The sequence below is a fragment of the Nyctereutes procyonoides genome, unplaced genomic scaffold (assembly GCF_905146905.1).
Source record: "Nyctereutes procyonoides isolate TBG_1078 unplaced genomic scaffold, NYPRO_anot_genome, whole genome shotgun sequence".
NCBI classification, from domain to species: Eukaryota; Metazoa; Chordata; class Mammalia; order Carnivora; family Canidae; genus Nyctereutes; species Nyctereutes procyonoides.
This window is the reverse complement of record NW_026575051.1, coordinates 66,988,678-67,007,715: the sequence shown is the minus strand read 5'-3', so window position 1 is coordinate 67,007,715 and position 19,038 is coordinate 66,988,678. Positions and strand designations below refer to the sequence as shown.

The window sequence follows — 19,038 nt, the reverse complement described above, 5'->3', positions numbered from 1 at the left end:
GGCAAAGACCCAGAAGCAAAACAGGAAAGAAAGAAGTTAAAACAAAAATATCAACTATCCTTTTACTCTGTCTTCCTCTTTTATGTTCTTCCAGGTTCCTTTTCCATTCTCTTTTCCACTTTCAACACAAATTGTTCAGTGAAGTCACTTGTGGAACTTACATGACATAGTATATATAAAGCATTCAGTAGCATGCCTGGCACAGAGTAAGGCCTCAACAGATGTTGGCTGTTATTTTTATTATGGTTGCAAGCACCACAGTATTAAATAGCATCACTGGAGAGAAAGCTGGAGTTTAAGAAACCAAATATGGCCTCATCACACCTGAATATTTGATGTGTGATCTAACATTAGAATAATCAATACATTGCTACTAAATTATTCTTTACGGTTTGATAATCACTACATAATTTTCCAAATATAACAAATTATTAATGAACCAGGTACATTCTAGAATAGTTGTAATTTATTTTGGAATAGATTTCCTGAATATGCATTTCCTTCCACATATCAAAATTAATTAGCATAAGAATCTTAAATCTCCAACCTATTCACATGAAAAACAAAGCTTTCTTTTAAAGTATAATTTAGTAATAGTTATGAATTATGAGGATATCTGGAGATTATTTGACTAGAGTTAAAAACAAAAGGTTAAAATGACTGGGGCAAGAATAGATTGTGGACAATTCAGATTTCTTTATCTACTATTTTAAAAAATTCACTAGCACTTCAAAGAATCACTTGCGGCAATCATTAATCATTTTATTTTCTCTCCTTTATTAGAATATGGAAGAGTCTGCTGTAATTTCTTTGAGATACAAATAGTCAAATACAATTATTCTTACCAGAGTGAAGGATAGCAGCTGATTAGTAAGGGCAATTGATACTGTATGAACAGGGAACAGAATAAATATCTGAAAGTTTATCATAAAAATGAAAAGATCTAAGAAATACATTACCATGTAAGATTGTCTTCTCCTCCCCAGGTTTCTCTTCTTCCTGTTTGCCTTTTTTCTGCCTCTTTGCTGTGATTTCATCTAATTCTTTTTGTTCTTCCTAAGGAAATTAAGGAGTGAACTTTAAAATGGATGTTTTAGAACTCCACTGTGCCCAGAGCTGGCTATAAATACTTTATAATGAGGTCCAATTTTTGGTGAAGCGATAGCTGTAAGTATGTCTCCCGGGATAATAGTCTCAACTCTGACAGATTACAAAAAAGACATTAAACACAAAATGGGTAGTAGTTAATACTTTTAAGCTCATTTTATACAAAACTCATCCTTCTGGAACACCTAGAAATAAATTTAATGTATTATGCTAATCATGCACACAAAAAAACAAAGTGGTTAGAAAATCTAGTATCGGAAAGGAAACTCAATTTTTCTATACAATGTTGTTCTCTAATAAGGAGCTTTTACTAAATCATAAGGATATAAGCAATGACTACAGATTTGTGACACCACTTTTATGGGAGGAGTAGTGGAAGGAAGCTGGGGTAATAATAAATCTTATCTATAATAACAAAGGAAAATCTTGTTTATTAATATAAATATCCTTCACAAACACAGCAACTACCTGAACTGGCAATGAAAAACATCAAAGCTTACTTCTGAGGGCTTGGCTACATCTTTTTCATCCACATATTTTGCCCATGGTCCCAGGAAACCATCAATATTAGATGCATCATTTTCTTTGAACTTTTTCCTCTTTTCTATCTTTTTCTGACCAGTTTCAAACACAGTTAAACCTACATTAAAAAAAAGTAGATATCACAAATATATGTATTTTCTAAAGAAACAGTAGCATATATATCATTTTTATTTTATATGGTTAAAGAAAATTGATTATTCAAGTAACCAAAGATTTATTAAAGAACAAAATATAAAATCTACATGAATCTGCCAGGTAGACCAACTCATGTTATACAAAAAGAGACTCAACCTTCTGGGAAGAGCAGCTTTCTACTACTGCAATATTTTGTTAAGTCCTAATATATAAAGAAAAGACCTGGCTATGTAATCCTACAAGGTACACAATCCTTTTAATGAATCATGGACCTATATCAGTGGATTTTACCACTTTTTGAAAGGAATCCAGCAACTTAATATTGCTAAATAATGATAAAGCTACTCTTGTTTTTTTTTTTTTTAAAGATTTTATTTATTTATTCATGATAGTCACACACACACAGAGAGGCAGAGACACAGGCAGAGGGAGAAGCAGGCTCCACGCAGGGAGCCCGACGTGGGATTCGATCCTGGGTCTCCAGGATCGCGCCCCGGGCCAAAGGCAGGCGCCAAACGGCTGCACCACCCAGGGATCCCTACTCTTTATTTTTTAAGAAAGAGAATGTACATATGGTGGAGAAGGGCAGAAGGAGGGGGGAGAGAGAATTTCGAACAGATCCATGCTCAGCGTAGAACTGGACACAGGGCTTGATCTCATGACCTTGAGATCATAACCTGAGCTGAAATCAAGAGTTGGATTCTCAACCAACTGAGCCACCTACACAACCTGCCTGATAAAGCTACTTTTGAAAGCAAGAATAAATTAAAATTTATCATTTAAAAATGGAATCAGATTAAATTAGATTAAGTAATTAACAACTCTGATTCACCTGTTATTTAACAATATAAATTAAACAAGGTTTAACAAGAATCTGGTATTCTTCTATGTGATCTAAATCTAAACTTGACCTCAATACCATAAATCTTAGATTAAAAAGAAAAGAGGAAAGAGGATGTTTCTGGTTGAGATTCTTATTTGATCTGTAGGAGGTAGCAAGCTGTGTGTAGTCATTAAATTGGAAAAAGAAAGGTTTATGGGAGTCATAGTCACAATTTAACTGTTAGTGGAGTATCTAACCACATAAGATATGGCTTATAGAGGTTTAACTTAAAGAAAAAAGCTCACCTATATTAATTCAAATCAGTGTTGTTTAGGTTGTGTGCCACAACAAAAGCTTGTCAAGATTCTATTTTAACAATAATGCAGCTCATACACCGAAGGTAGTTGGATGATATAGGGTCTGTAGCTACTAATATATAGCAGCATATTCTTTTTCTAATGAGCGTATTTTATGGGAAAGATACAGATGATGAGCTTTGTAACAAGTCAGCATTTACAGTATGATGCTTTGTCTTATAAGTACAAAATGAATGTGAGCACAAACATATATCCCAAAACATACTCAAACTTAGCCTTCAAAGCAACCCTAAGACAATCTCCATAGATAATGTATAATAAAACTTGTTCTGTTCAGTAAAAATGTAGCTTGACATTAGTGTTGAGAAATAAACTGCAAACGTTTGCTATACATTAATTATAATTTATGGAGTGACTTCTCCATAGTAGCACTGTGTCAAGTACTCATAACAACCCAGAATAATAAGTATCAACATCTTCTCTACAAGGTTGAATGTCTCAGAAGTGGTAAAACCAAGCTCTAAACTATAATAGTTCTAAACTATATTGCTCTAAAATTTCTTACTGATTTGTCTCAACTTAAAAATAAAATCGACTTAATAAAATACTAGTTTCTTCTACTATCTCAAGTCAGTTTGAAAGACAATAATTACAAGTGTATGTGTATATTTACATATGCTTTATGAAATATTTCAAATAAATTTGAATAAATTACCTTGATTTTTTTCAGCTTCTTCTACAGAACCAATATATTTAGTAGACACTTGATGATTATCTAATGAAGGGTCTAAGGCATAACCTGAAAGGAAAAAACACATATTACTGACTCCATTTTTGCCATTTATAATTCATTTTTATTACTATATAAATACACTCACCTCACATTTTCCTTCTAGATGTTGAAATGGTCTCTTTAACTTAGGACCACTCTTTCTTTCCTGAGCTATATTCATATTTACAACAATTAACCCAAATCTCAGGGCTGATCATGAAGGACTTCAGGTGAGTAAGAAGTATCTTATAGGATGAATCTAGCACATTGACATTACATTAACAGTCTCTCTGGTCAAGGTATCAAACTTTAGTCCAAAATTTCTAAGATCTTACAAATACATGTATATCACACATTTGAAAGTTTAGAAACAATTTCCTTTTTGTTTTTGGTAATAGATAACACATGGCTTTAGCCTATCAAATTAAAGAAGAAACTATTAAATAATTTAAAAATAGGGTAAGAAGAATTATATAAAACTTAGCTGTTACTTTGAAAATGTTATTCTCTGTAAAGACAGTCTTCCCTCTCAATTTTATTTTATTTTTTAAAAAAGATTTTATATATTTATTCATGAGAGAGAGAGAGAAAGAGAGGGGTAGAGACACAGGCAGAGGGAGAAGCAGGCTCAATGCAGGGAGCCTGATGTGGTACTTGATCCCAGGACCCTGGGGTCACCACCTGAGCCCAAGGCAGATGTTCAACCCCTGAGCCACCCAGGTGTCCCTTCCCTCTCAATTTTAAAATAATACATTTCTACTTCATAAATCATTGTATGTGTTTCCTTCGTAAGAAAAGTAAGCAAGAATATCTACTGGCATGTGAATACAATCCTTTAAAAAGTGATGAAAGTATGTAGCTACTATCCATTTAAATGCAGTCTTCAGTGGTCTTTGTTTTTTTTTTTAAAGATTTTATTTATTTATTCATGAGAGACGCAGAGAGAGAGGCAGAGACACATGCAGAGGGAGAAGCAGGCTCCATGCAGGGAGCCCGATATGGGACTCAATCCTGAGACTCCAGGATCATGCCCGGGGCCCCAGACGCTAAACTGCTGAGCCACCCAGGCATCCCCTTCAATGGTCTTGGAAGACTTAAGAAAATCTATCTATATTAACTCAAATCAACTTTTCCTTAAGTTGGGGGTGCTATAACATGATATTTGTTTAGTAAAATTAGTTTTAGTAATCAGCATATTTACAAAAGAGAGCTAGGTCATTAATCAGTTTACAGTCTATGTAAAGTTGACACTTTAATTTTTCAACTAAAGATTAAAGAGAACTTTTTTGGGGAACAGAAAAAGATTTGTCCTCATACTTTTCAAACAGGCTAAGGATATAGGTGTTCAATTTATCCTCATGAGATGGTAGAAGAGGACCAACCACCTCGCTGTTAACTCAATTGCATGTTGTTTTTTCAGTATTAAAATATGTTCTTAGTCAGAGAGCTTGATGGCAGAAAAGCAGCTTTGGAGTAAAATGTCTGAAATCACAGGTTCAAATCCCAGGAGTTTTTTTTATCTTTTGTCTCTTTGATGTACAGAACAGTGTTCTCTAAAAGATTTTTAAATGGGATTTTATAAGGCTTATATAAAATTTAAACATATCTGATGTTAAAAATCCCCATCTCAATCATATAAACTTATCTAGAATATAATTCTGTCTTGACAGAGACTTATGTCTATTCAAATGACACTGTATATATTTGGAGGGAGATCCCTGGTCCTTCCTGTGATAACCTATGTAAGTACCAATCCTCAACTCATTTGGCCATAGTCTTGTTTCTGAGGACAAGAATTTATGCTTTCTTGCTTTTCTACATCATCTATGGTAAAATAAATCCTTACTGCCATTATCACCATTACTACTACTGCCTCCCACAGGTAATTAAGGGACAATAATATTTTCCTTTTATAAATAAGAGAAGTTAAATATTTAGCTATATGCCCTACTACAGTCAGCCAGTGACAGTGCAAGATAGAATTCTAAGACTATAGAATTTTAGTCCAATTACTTTCCTATTATCCTATGTCTCAAGTGACTATGTCTGCATTTTTGTTTGCATTTTAGTTCTGAGATATTCTCATCCATCTTTCTAAAGTTTATTTTCCTTTTTATATTTTTAATACAGTTAATGTCTACTTTCTTCCTTTGTAGTCTTATTTGAAATGGCTCTTTTTAAAATTTTTTATTTAAATTCAGTTTAATTAACATATAGTGTATTATTAGTTTCAGAGGTAGAATTGAATGATTCATCAGTTGCATAGAACATCCAGTGCTTATTCCATCAAATGCCTTTCTTAATGCCCATCACCCAGTTACCCCATCCCCCATCCACCTCTCCACCCCAGCAAACCTCAGTTTGTTTCCTAAAGTCTCTAATAATACCAACTTTATTATTAGATCCTTAAGATTATTGATACTAATATCCCAACGTATAAATAAGAAGAACAATCTGCAAAAGAATGGTCACAAATATGTGGAAAATCTTCAACCTCACTTGTAGTCCAAAGGAAACAAATTAAAAAGATATAATATTTTTATTACCACATAAAGGAAAAACAATCAAATAGATCTCAGGTAAAGAGAAACAGGACTTGCACATGTGGTGGTAATGGAAGTTGGGAGAATTCTTTTGGGAAGCAATTTGATAATATATAACAAGACCTTTAAAAAGATTTATATTCAGTAATGTGTAGGAACTATTACAACACCACTTGGGCTATGTTCTCTGGCTGCTGCCGCCATCCCCTCCCTTGCCTCTGGTGCGTATTAAAGATCCAAAACCATGACTGACTCCAAGTACTTCACAATCAAAAAAAAAAAAAAAAAAAAAGGAGAAATCTTTGAATTGAAGGCTGAACTCAACAATGAAAGGAAAGAAAAGAAGCAGGAGGCTGTGAAGAAAAGTGAGTGCTGCCATGACTGTGGGGAAAGGATGTTAGCTCTCTCTTTCAAGATGTAAACTGACAATCTGGAATTAAAGAAGCTTGTGTTTCTCTATTTGAGGAACTATGCCATGAGTCAGCCAGACATGGCCATCATGGCTGTCAACAGCTTTGTGAAGGACTGTGAAGATCCCAGTCCTCTAATTTGGGCCTTGGCAGTCAGGACAATGGGGGTGGATCTAGGTAGACAGGATTACAGAACATCTCTGTGAACCCCTCTGCAAGTGCTTGAAGGATGAAGATACCTATGTTCGGAAAACAGCAGCAGTCTGTGTGACAAAACTCCATGGTATCAATGCCCAAGAGGTGGAAGATCAGGGATTTCTGGATTCTCTTTGGGATTTCATAGCAGATTCAAACCCAATGGTGGTGGCTAATGCTCTAGCAATATTATCTGAAATCAGTGAATCTCATCCAAGCAGCAACCTATTTGATCTGAACCCACAGAACATTAATAAGCTGCTGACAGCCCTGAATAAGTACACTGAATGGGGCCAGACTTTCATTTCAGACTGCCTGTCTAATTACAACTCTAAAGATGACTGGAAGACTCACTGCATCTGTGAGTGTGTAACTCACTGGCTATCTCATGCCAACTCAGCAGCAGTGATTTCAGTTTCTAGAGTTATTACTTAAGGACTTGGACTACTACAATATGCTGCTGAAGAAGCTGGCCCCTCCACTTGTCACTTTGCTGTCTGGGGAGCCAGAAGTACAGTACATCGCCCTGAGGAGTATCAATGTAACTTTCTAGAAAAGGCCTGAAATCTTGAAGCAGGACATCTAAGTCTTCTTTGTGAAGTACAATGATCCATCCATCATAAACTAGAGAAGTTGGACATCATGATTCATTTGGCATTCCAAGCAACACTGCTCAGGTTCTGGCAGATTTAAAGGAATACGCCACAGGGGTGGATGTTGACTTTGTTCGCAAAGCTGTGTGGGCCGTTGGATGGTGTGCTTTCAACGTGGAGCAATCTGCAGAGTGTTGTGTAAGTACGTTGCTTGATCTCATCTAGACCAAAGTAAATTGTGTGGTCCAAGAGGTTACTGCCATCAGGGACATCTTTCACAAACACTCCAACAAGTATGAAAGTATCATTGCCATTCTGTGTGAGAACTTAGACTCACTGGATGAACCAAACACTTGAGCAGTTATGATTTGGATTGTGGGAGAATATTTTGAGAGAACTGACAATGCAGAGGAGTTATGGGAGAACTTCCTGGAGGGTTTCGTGATGAAAGCAGTTCACTCTGCTTACTTCCATAGTGAAGCTGTTTCTCGAGAAACCAGAGAAATATAGGAGCTGGTAGAGCAAGTCTTGAGTTTGGCACTAAAAGATTTGGATACTCCTGACCTCTGAGACCGGGGCTATATTTATTGGTACCTTCTCTCAATGGACCCTGTCATACCCAAAGAAGTAGTCTGAGAAGCCACTGATGTCTGAGGAGACAGATCTTTTTGAGCCTACTTTGCTGGGTGAGCTAATCTGCCACACTGGTTCTCTGACCTCACAAGGCTTTAGTGGAAGGCAGTCCTGGAATCCATCACAAACACGTGCCAATACACCATGGGAGCACTGATGCACATGACAGCCCTGTTGGCACCACCACTGCCACCAACCTGGAACAGCCTCAGGTTATCGCCTCCCAAGGTGACCTACTAAGAGGTCTTAATCTTAAATCTTGACTTTGGTCCCCTAGTTAATTTACCACAGGTGTCCTCCATGCAGATGGGAGCTGTGGATCTCTTAGGAGGAGGACTGGATAGTCTGGTGGGACAATTCTTCATCCCCTCATCAGTGCCTGCAACCTTTGCTCCTTCACCTATTCCTGCTGTGGTCAAGGGTGGTCTGAATGAGCTGTCTGAACTCTCCATGGGGATAGGCATGGCACCAGGTGGATGTGTAGCTCCTAAGGCTGTCTGGTTGCCTACAGTTAAAAGCTAAAGGCTTGGAGACTTCTGGAACATTTACTCACCGCAAAGGGCACATCTATATGGAAATGAACTTATCCAACAAAGCTCTGCAGCACATGACAAACTGCGCAATCCTGTTTCACAAGAACAGCTTTTGTGTTATCCCCAGCACTCCTCCAGCTATCCATAAACCACTGATGCCAAACTAGAGCATTGATGTCACCCTGCCTCTCAACACCTTGGGCCCCAGTCATGAAGATGGAACCTCTGAATAAACTGCAGGTGGCTGTAAAAATAATATTGATGTCTTCTACTTCAGCTGCCTCATCCAACTCAATGTGCTTTTTTTGTAGAAGATGGCAAAATGGAACACCAGGTCTTCCTTGCAACATGGAAGGATATTCCCTATGAAAATGAACTTCAGTTTCAGATTAAGAAATGCCATTTAAATGCTGACACTGTTTCCAACAAATTACAAAACAACGTTTATACTATTGCCAAGAGGAATGTGGAAGGGCAGGACATGATGTACCAATCCCTGAAGCTCATTAATGGCATTTGGATTTTGTCTGAGCTACATCGGCAGCCAGGAAACCCAAATTATATGCTGTCACTGAAGTGTAGAGCTCCTGAAGTCTCTCAGTACATCTATCAGGTCTACAATGGCATTTTGAAAAATGAATAGACTGGTCAGTTGCCCTCTGGCCACTGTGTGATTTGTGCAAGCCAAGAACTTTTAACTGGAAGAAATTGCATTACTGTGTAGAATCTGAACCCAAACACACTGAAACCACCCACCAAGGGAGTGACTAGTCTAACCTGTGCTAACAGGTTGGAGCACAACCTCTTGGATAGTTTTAGCTAATCTTTTATGTCTTTAACTCATTAAATAGTTCAATCTGTGTCTTAGTCTACTATCTCCTAAAGAGAAAGGCAAAAAACACCAGCTATTTAAAAAAAAACAGGCCCAGTTTTGAAACCAAGTCTAAAGCCAACTCAACTGAGTAGTTTTAAATGCTTACTCTTACTATAGGATAATTTAAGAAGGAAAATAGGTATCAGCTAAACTTAATTGGACTTTTTCTTTTCTGTTTTGTTTTAAAGTAGTCTTAGCTATCTATATTATTGCTTAAGTCCTTTCTTAAGTCTAAATAAATAAGCAAAGTCTTTAAAAGCCTGTCTCATTAAAGGCTAGAATATAATAAACTCATGATGCAATAAAGTTGATTTTTATGTGAATATATACTTTATATTTACATGGGATCCCTTATACAAGTAATGGGTACAATGCACTGATAACCTTTTTTTTGGACTGGAAGTATCCAACCCTTCTAGGTGATTTCAGAGGTATACAGTCTTAGCTTCTGGCACACTGTTAATTATAACCTTGTCATGGTGATATATGATCTAATATATGACAGTCTTTACAACCAGTTTCCAAGAATATATTGTGATAAATAACTAAGATTATGTGTATTAAACTCTTAACTAATTTACAGTGAGTCAGTTTACATCATTCCCTAAAAATTAGAGAAAAATAACTTTCCAATATTAGAATAATTATGTGAATTATGGTACAGCCAATCGATGGATACTAGATAGCTCTTAAAAAGGACAGATTATAAATGAACACTGGAAAATGCTTATTATAGAACACTGAATAAAAAGGTGAGAGGCAAATTTTTCAGTATAGAACAATTACAGTATAGAGTAACTTGAAGGAATAAAGATCAATGCTAAGAGTAGATATTTTAGTCTAATGGGATTATACTAAAAGTTTAAAATTTGTTTTTAACTGCTATTTTTGTAACTGCTACTAAAACACATCATGAATACATATATTTCATATGACATTATTTTCTTAACCTTTTTAGATCCTATCTTCTAATGATGGAAGTTAATGGCAGATAGGACAGAAAAATTTGTTCAGAAAAATTCTATAAGAAATACAAGAAAGAGGCAGATTCTGACTGCAAAGGAAACTAAAGAAAAAAAAAGACAACTTATTGATTTCTAAAGATGTGATTATTAAATCTGTTGTAAAACTCTAAGTTTTCTTTTTCAATTACCATTTTGGGAAAGAAACATTAGCACAAGTAACTAATGTATACAGAAAATCACAACTACAAAAGGCAAAAAGACACAGATGAGATTATAGAAAGAGAGAAGAAAGGCACCACCAAATATTAGCAAATCTGATTATCAGTGACCAGGAACTATATCAAGAAGGACATTACAAAGATCATCTTCTTTTAAAGGAGATTCCCAATCTTGTATGCATGTTAACTTTCTTAAATTCTACCACTGATAGGAATATACTTATTTTATACAATGAGTCTGTGGCTGTTCTATTTCCTGATGTCCTGTAGTGAACAACAGAAAACATTTCAGAGATAAGATCTGAGAAACAGAATAAAGTGAATCAGTAAATAACAAGATAAAAAGAATGTGCCAAAAAACCAAATAATCCAACGAAAAATGGGCAAAAGACATGAATAGACATTTTTCCAAAGAAGATATCCAGATGGCCGACACACAAAAACATGCTTACCATCACTCATCATCAGGGAAATGCAAATCAAAACCACAATGAGTATCATGTCACACTTGTCAGAATGGCTAAAATCAAAAACACAAGAAATAACAGGTGTTGGCAAGGATGAAGGGGTGGGGGTGGGGGAAGGAATCCTTGTGCACTGGGAATACAAAACTGGTGTAGCCACCATGGAAAACAGCACAGAGGTTTCTCAAAAAATTAAAAATAGAATTACTATATGATCCAGTAATTCTACTATTATTTACCCAAAGAATGTGAAAATTATAATTCAAAAAGATACATGTAATCCTATGTTTATTGCAGCATTATTTACAACAGCCAAATTATGGAAGCAGCCCAAGTGTCATTTGATAGGTGAATAGATAAAGATGTAATACTTATACAATGGAATATTGCTCCACCATAAAAGATAATGAAATTTTGCCATGTGCAATAGCATGGATATATCTAGGGGGTATAATGTTAAGTGAAATAGATTGGTCAGAGAAAGACAAATACCGTATGATTTCACTCATATGTGGAATTTAAGAAATAAAAGAAATGAACAAAGAAAAAAAGAGACAAAGTAAAAAACAGCCTCTTAACTATAGAGAACAAACTGATGGTTACCAGAAGGGAGGTGGTGGGGGGGTGGGGGAAACAGCGGATGGGGGAAACAGGTGATGGGGACTAAGAGCACACTCATTGTGATGAGCACTGAGTACTGTATAGAATTGTTGAATCGCTATATTGTACACCTGAAACTAATATAATGCTGTATGTTATACTACTACCATGTTGTATACTACTATATTATACTACTATTACTGTTACATAATATTGGAATTAAAAGTAATCTCTTAACATTATCCAGTCATTTACCAACTTCAACAGCAATCTGCATAGAATGGACATTCGATAACAAGTGTTCATTATCAAGCACAACAGAGAATATTCTGTTTTTAAGATCACAGAATATTTCTAATACTCAGAATATTTCTAATACACAGCAACTTTAGAAGGATAGCTAAAAATATTAGTTCATCTTCCCATTCGTATAACTATTTATAAATGTGTTTAAGAAAATGCACTACCTTTTAAAAAAGAAATCTAGATTAATAGATTTAAAAAGCAAGAAGATAAAACAGATTATCCACATAAAAATGTGTCAAACTGGAAACTGTAAATCTTATCACCTTACCGTATGTGGCAAAAGTTCTTCTTTGCTGTTCAAACATAAAATCATTGATATGAGCTGGTTCAGCATACCCAGAAAGCATATTTCTAGGGGCAGCCATTTGCTGTGTCCTAAAGGGATTTTCTGGTCCAAACTGCAATGTTATAAGAAAAAAACAAACTTAAATTCTGAGTATACAAAGCTAGAATTACTTGAATTATTGTACAATATGTTTTATTTTTTTTTATTTTTTTTTTATTTACGATAGTCATACAGAGAGAGAGATAGAGAGAGAGAGAGGCAGAGACACAGGCAGAGGGAGAAGCAGGCTCCATGCACCGGGAGCCTGACGTGGGATTCGATCCCGGGTCTCCAGGATTGCGCCCTGGGCCAAAGGCAGGCGCCAAACCGCTGTGCCCCCCAGGGATCCCCTACAATATGTTTTCAACTCTAAATCATTAGAGGCTGAGTAACCTAAATGGGAATATGCTCACCACACATGGTTCACTGCAGCTGGGCAATGGCTGATTAACATTGTTTGTCAGCCCTAGGACAGAAGAAGAGGAATCCAGCTCACTTAAGTCTATGTGTGGCTATTTAAATTGAAATTAATTAAAATAAAATATTCAGTTCCTTGTTCACACTAGCCACACTTCAAGACTTCAAAAGTCACTGTGGTTATTGGCTACTACATTTCAAATCATAGCAGGATTTCTATTTGACAGTGCGCTCTTGGTGAAACTATATTTTTGTCTAAACCATGATTTGATTTGAGGGATTTTTGGTGACTTTTCTATCAATGGTGGCACCATGATGTAATTTTAAAAATACATGTTTCTTCTCCACTAGGTTATGAGTTCCTCAAAGGTAGAGATTTAAAAACCTCAATACTTACCATAATGCCTGGCATATAGAAAGCACTAATGAAGGAAAGATTAATGAAAACCCCACTGGGAGCAGAGGATAGGAAACAGACAATAAATGTAAAATGCTTGAAGAAGTCCCTAGAAAAGTCATTATAAATGAAAATAAAATTTCTCTGCTCTAAAAAGTCACACTATGAAAGTCTTACACAAAATAGTACATTATTATCTTCCTGTTTATAATGCTTTGAGTTTTCATAATGGTTTTCAAATTATTTAATTTGATCTATACAAAAGTCCTAGAAAGTTAGAGAAATAGTCTTCTCATGTTAGAAATGAAGGAAAAAAGCCAAAGATGATGTATTTTATTTGCCCTAAAGTCAAGTTTTATTCTTAATTGGTAGAATGAGGTTAGAACAAACCCTAGTCTAGGATTCTACTGCATCATAATATTCCTTAAATGTATAATCATACTAACTTTTAAAAAAATTGGGTAAAAAAAGTACCAGATGTCAAACACTATTAATTTAATGATATTTATTTAATGGTAATGGAAAATCCAACTCTGTTTTTCTTTTTAAATAAAGAATAAAATGAACTCCCCACACCTTGGAAATATTGGAATTAGACCAGGATAGTGCCAAGATTTCACAGCCCCAAATAGCTCCTCCTTTCTAATGGGTGGAAATGTAGGGGAGAAAAAAAATTTAGACTGTTGAGTGCTTGAAGTTATAGTAACTTCGTTCAGTTATGAAATTTATTACAAAGACAAGGAATATCCATAAAATTAAAGATAATAAAGTGATTAAAAAGTTTCTTCAATGTTCTACCTAATATAGTCAGCTATCATCTGCAAAGCAGTATCTGATATTTGTGGGGCGAAAAAATCTAAAACGATAAAAATCTCTAAGTTAATCATAATGTTTATACTTTCTAATTTGAAAAAGGAAAATACAATTTCCATAGTCTTATTTTATTAAGATTTTACAAAAAAAAGAACAATTCTTCTATCAGCCACACATATCAAATCAGCTCCACCTTTTAAAGAAAAAAATCTCAGTGTTAAGGAACTCTGATCTCTATATCAATACAGGTCCACATATTATAGGTAAGTATATCTTATATAGGTACTATTCAAAGGAGTCTAAAAACTTAAATGTGCTATATTTTATAGATATTTAAGCTGAGACAACAAAAAATCCTTCTAATGATATAGGAAGCTGGGTTGCGGGAGATCTATCTACTTCTGGCTCACCTTAACTGCCTGGTTACCAGCAGCTATTGGAACTGACCTCAGAGACATTAAATAAATGCCAACAAAGAAAGGGACCAGATGTTATTCAGCAGAACTCTCCTCTTCCCAATTACTTAAAAATTATGTGTCTCAGATTCCTGGTCTCTGTGAATATGCACTTCTTTTAATTCTGGGTTAACCATTAAAAAACAAAACAAAGCATAGGTGTGTCCGGCTGGCTAAATTTCTAAAGCATGTGACTCTTGATCTCAGGGTTTTAAGTTTGGGTCCCATGTTGGGTGCAGAGATTACATAAAAATAAAATGTTAAAAAAATAAAAAAACAAAGCATATAAAAAACACACAAAGCTGACTTCCAAATATTCTTTTTAACCTCTGGTAATTAAGTTGAAGAATAAATTTGCATTCAAGGAATTTTTTGAATACATATTCAAATTAATTAGGCATGAGTATTTAACAGTTTTTGGCTAAAACCTTACTGAAGAACACCACAGTCAATTGTAATCTTAATCTCCCATATGAAATACACACATTTAAGTGGTTTTCTTTTTTTTTTTTAACACACATTTAAGTGTTAATGAATAGTTCCCAAGTGTGCTTACATCTTTCACCTGAGTGAAGTAGTGATTTATTTATACAGTAGGAGAAAAGCATTTTTTTAGAGATTTACTTATGTTTGAGAGACAGAGTCTGTGTGCATGTGTTGGGGGAGTGGCAGAGGGAGAGAATCCCAAACAGACCTCCCCCCATGAGGAGCAGGGAGCCTTAGGCAGGCAGTTCCCACCAGCCCTGAGATCAGGAACTGAGTCTAAACCAAGAGTTCAAGGCTCAACCAACTGAGCCATTCAGGGGCCCCCAGAAAAGCATTTTTAATTTGTTAAGACGCTGGTAGATAAATCTAAGAAATCTGTGTGTTGTAAGGCAGGGACTCCCAAAGGTCTTCAGAAGATAGAGTACCTGAGGGTCAATGTTGTAGTAGTAAAACATAACGTCACAGTAATTAAGAAAACTTACATTAAAGTAAAAGCTGACAAAAGGAAATCATAATTGTAAGTTTACATACCGAATGCATCCCCTCAAGTTACTGAGCTAATAATCATATTATACTTTGATTGCTGGTGAGTTTTTCATTGATGTTTTCTGTGGTCATCAATGTTTAAACACTTATAAACAGACTTTGAGGTGAGAAGAAACTACTGGATAATTTATTTTTCACAAATTTGGAAAAGATCACCACCATTCAATGCTATTGGCAGAATGTCTTAATCTCGTAACAAGCACAGTTTAAATATGACTAATATAAGGATGTTTTATTAGGGTGGGTTCTATGACCTTAGGCCTCAGTTTCCTCTTCTATAAAATAAAAGAGCTCAACTACATGATTTCTAAAGTTCATTCCAACATTAATTTTTACAGCAGCTTTATGGCCAGATTTTTAACAGAAAATAGGTTTTTTTTTTCCTTTTAACTTTGACATTTTTTTCTATTCCTAAAAGTGCTATTATTTTAAATCTGAAAATCTCCCTAAGGCTTATGGGTTTTACATGAAGTCTAGAAAAGCTAACAAATACATTTTTCTCTAAGTAGATCCAAAAAAGATTGAGTGAAATGAAGAAAATCAGTGGACTAAAACCATGGCTATTATCTCTTCAAGTTCTGGCTATAATTTGAGGAAACTTATCTGGATACTAGGTTAGACCATTTAGGAAAACTCCTTGGCTGAGAGGGAAAAACATATTTTTAAAAAATAGTCAATTCATTTACTGAACTAGCAAAGTCAAAGGCATAGAGGGGTGTAACATGGGAACTCCATAATGGTCTGCAAACCGGTCTTCTAGCCACAGAAGAATCCTTAGGAGTGATGTGAACTGACATTTCCAAATATGTTACTTGCTGGAGTATAACCCGAGACTTGGTTTTCTCGCTATAAAGTAGGGATTAGAGTACTTAATTCACAGGGTTACTGTGAAGACTAACGGAGATAAAGTACACAAATATATAAATCCCTCAGTATGGTGCCTGGTATGCAGTAATAAATGATAGTTTTATTTCATTAGTTTCTATCCCTGTTCTTTTCCATCATGCAAACCCTTATCAAGTTAACCTTCCTACAAATTCAGCTTTAATCATGCCACTCTTTATAATAAGGACCTTAAAAATCTTATAATTTGGGATCCCTGGGTGGCGCAGCGGTTTGGCGCCTGCCTTTGGCCCAGGGCGCGATCCTGGAGACCCGGGATGGAATCCCACATCGGGCTCCCGGTGCATGGAGCCTGCTTCTCCCTCTGCCTGTGTCTCTGCCTCTCTCTCTCTCTCTCTCTCTCTCTGTGACTATCATAAATAAATAAAAATTTAAAAAAAAATCTTATAATTTATTAAATCAAGACCAAACTGCTTATTTGGCCCCTAGATCCCTGTGCAGCACTATACAAACTACCATTCTAGTCCTACCTCCCTATTCTCCCCTGCAGACAACAACCAGAGTATTCCTGTTCTTTGGATCTTTAATGATTTAGCTAATGCTTTTCTCTTCTGCCTGGAATCTTTCCTCATAAAAACCTTCCTAACATTAATGCCAATAATAGTAACATAAATAATAAGGGGCTGCTAGTTATTAAATGCTTACTCTGTGCCAGAGAGTTTCCTAAGCACATCATACATTAGGGCATGTATCCATATAACTCAGTAAAGGAGAAATTATCTTCATTTTATTTATGTTGGAAAACTAAGGTAATCCAGGTTACACTGGAGCTAATAAGTACTGTATTTAACCCCAAATCTCAGGTTCTTAACCTGGACTTTATTGCTTATTTTAAATACTTCTTCCTCCACACAACTTTTTCTTATCTTTACAACCAGATACAATCTCTCCTTTAACTTGAATAGCACTGTAGGCATAGGAAACAGTCTGGTCTCTGTCTTTTTAAAAATAACACCAAGCCAATCATCTCTGGTGAACAGTAGGTTGAGGAGAAGGACTGTATCATGTTTCTAATAATGGATTCTCAAAATATGGGAACTTGAATTTCATCAAAGTTCCTGGTGACACCTTTCCATACTTTGTCTAATTGTATAGATCCTAGTCATAAAATTCAAAGGTAATACTCTTATTATGTAACAGATCATTCATTTGGCAACCAGGAAAAATATTTTCTTCAGTTTTCAGTCTCATGTCTCTTTTCTTAATTTGGTGACAAGCATCAGTGTTCCTAACATAAATTTGTATTTTAAATGTGAGGTTTCCTAACATGAAAAAAAAAAAAACAAAAAAAACCCAGAACACTAAAAAGACTGGTAATCTCACAAAGAGAATGATAGGCCTAATGCCCCATCCATATCACCAAAACAATCATCATCTTTTAAATTTCGAAAACTGTAACCATAGCAATATATTAGTTATGTACAAGATCTAAAAATTGGAGAAACAGACTTCATATAATATACACTGACGTAAGAATGTCACATACTACACTACTTCCAAATTTTCTCATTTTCTGAATTTAGTGGCCCTATTTTATTGAAGTAGTTTTCATTTAAAAAATCATGAAGCACATATGTAACATATAAGCATTCTGTGCCAACTAAAATGGTGCCAAGGGATATAAAAGTCTACAGGTTCAATAGGCTAGAAGGATTTAAGAAAAATAAAATAAAATTTAAAATGTGCTGCAGTCTTAAGAATATGAGAATGAGATTTTTGCTTACTGTACACCCAGAGAACTGCTATAGCACTGTCTAGATAATACCACTGACATCATCAGCTATGCTACATATTTCAACTGCCACATTTTAAGTGATTACAGAAACCTGAGCAGGCAAATTATATAAAACAGCTTTATGGGATCCCTGGGTGGCGCAGCGGTTTGGCGCCTGCCTTTGGCCCAGGGCGCGGTCCTGGAGACCCGGGATCGAATCCCACGTCGGGCTCCCGGTGCATGGAGCCTGCTTCTCCCTCTGCCTATGTCTCTGCCTCTCTCTCTCTCTGTATGACTATCATAAATAAATAATTAAAAAAATTTAAAAAAAAATAAAACAGCTTTATGACTCTGCTTTATCAAAAAAAAAAAAGACAATGACTATATGCTAAAAACCAAAAAATTAAAAAGTACTTATTTTCCCACACAGTTGCAATAAAATATGCCTCCTCACCCCCATTTTTAAAGTATTTCTTAAAGATCCTCCTACTGAAGGCTTATTTTATTTTATAATGACCATTTTTTGGCATTTCCATTTTTCTCAATCAAGCATTCTTTCCCTTTTTAAAAACAAAATATCTAGGAATTTAATTTTTTCTACAAAAGCTTCCTAAATGGACAATTTTGACTGGTTTTCTTTGCCTTTTTTCCTTCCTCATCTTCTTTATGCTTCCATCACCATTTATCATCATCATCATCATCATCATCATCATCATCACCACCACCACCACCATCTCCATCACTATCATAAGATGTCTCACCCAGGGCAGGCAATATATACTGTGACTACTACTGGGCAATGAACATGTTAGCATGGCAGTTCTTCCTAGCATTTCACACAGGAGCATTTGTAACCAGATGTTTCATAATGTACTATGCACTGATGATGCTAATAAAACAAATTCTTTCTCCTTTATGGTTAATTTATAATACTCCCTTAACAATACTGAG

General features: G+C 35.4%; 1 protein-coding gene and 1 pseudogene across 3 annotated transcripts in view; one reads left to right on the top strand and one right to left on the bottom strand.

The window, feature by feature from the left end:
• CDC40 (cell division cycle 40) overlaps nucleotides 1-19,038 on the bottom strand; it is a 52,511-nt gene that overhangs the window by 20,102 nt on the left and 13,371 nt on the right. For all 3 annotated transcript variants that reach the window (XM_055330243.1, XM_055330245.1, XM_055330244.1), the window contains exons 3-6: nucleotides 12,300-12,429; nucleotides 3,641-3,724; nucleotides 1,608-1,747; nucleotides 960-1,056 (exon numbers count right to left, since the gene is read on the bottom strand). In XM_055330243.1, the coding sequence (XP_055186218.1) occupies nucleotides 960-1,056; nucleotides 1,608-1,747; nucleotides 3,641-3,724; nucleotides 12,300-12,429 (451 nt within the window). The remainder of the gene's footprint in view (nucleotides 1-959; nucleotides 1,057-1,607; nucleotides 1,748-3,640; nucleotides 3,725-12,299; nucleotides 12,430-19,038) is intronic.
• Nucleotides 6,485-9,549, top strand: LOC129512712 (AP-2 complex subunit beta-like; annotated as a pseudogene).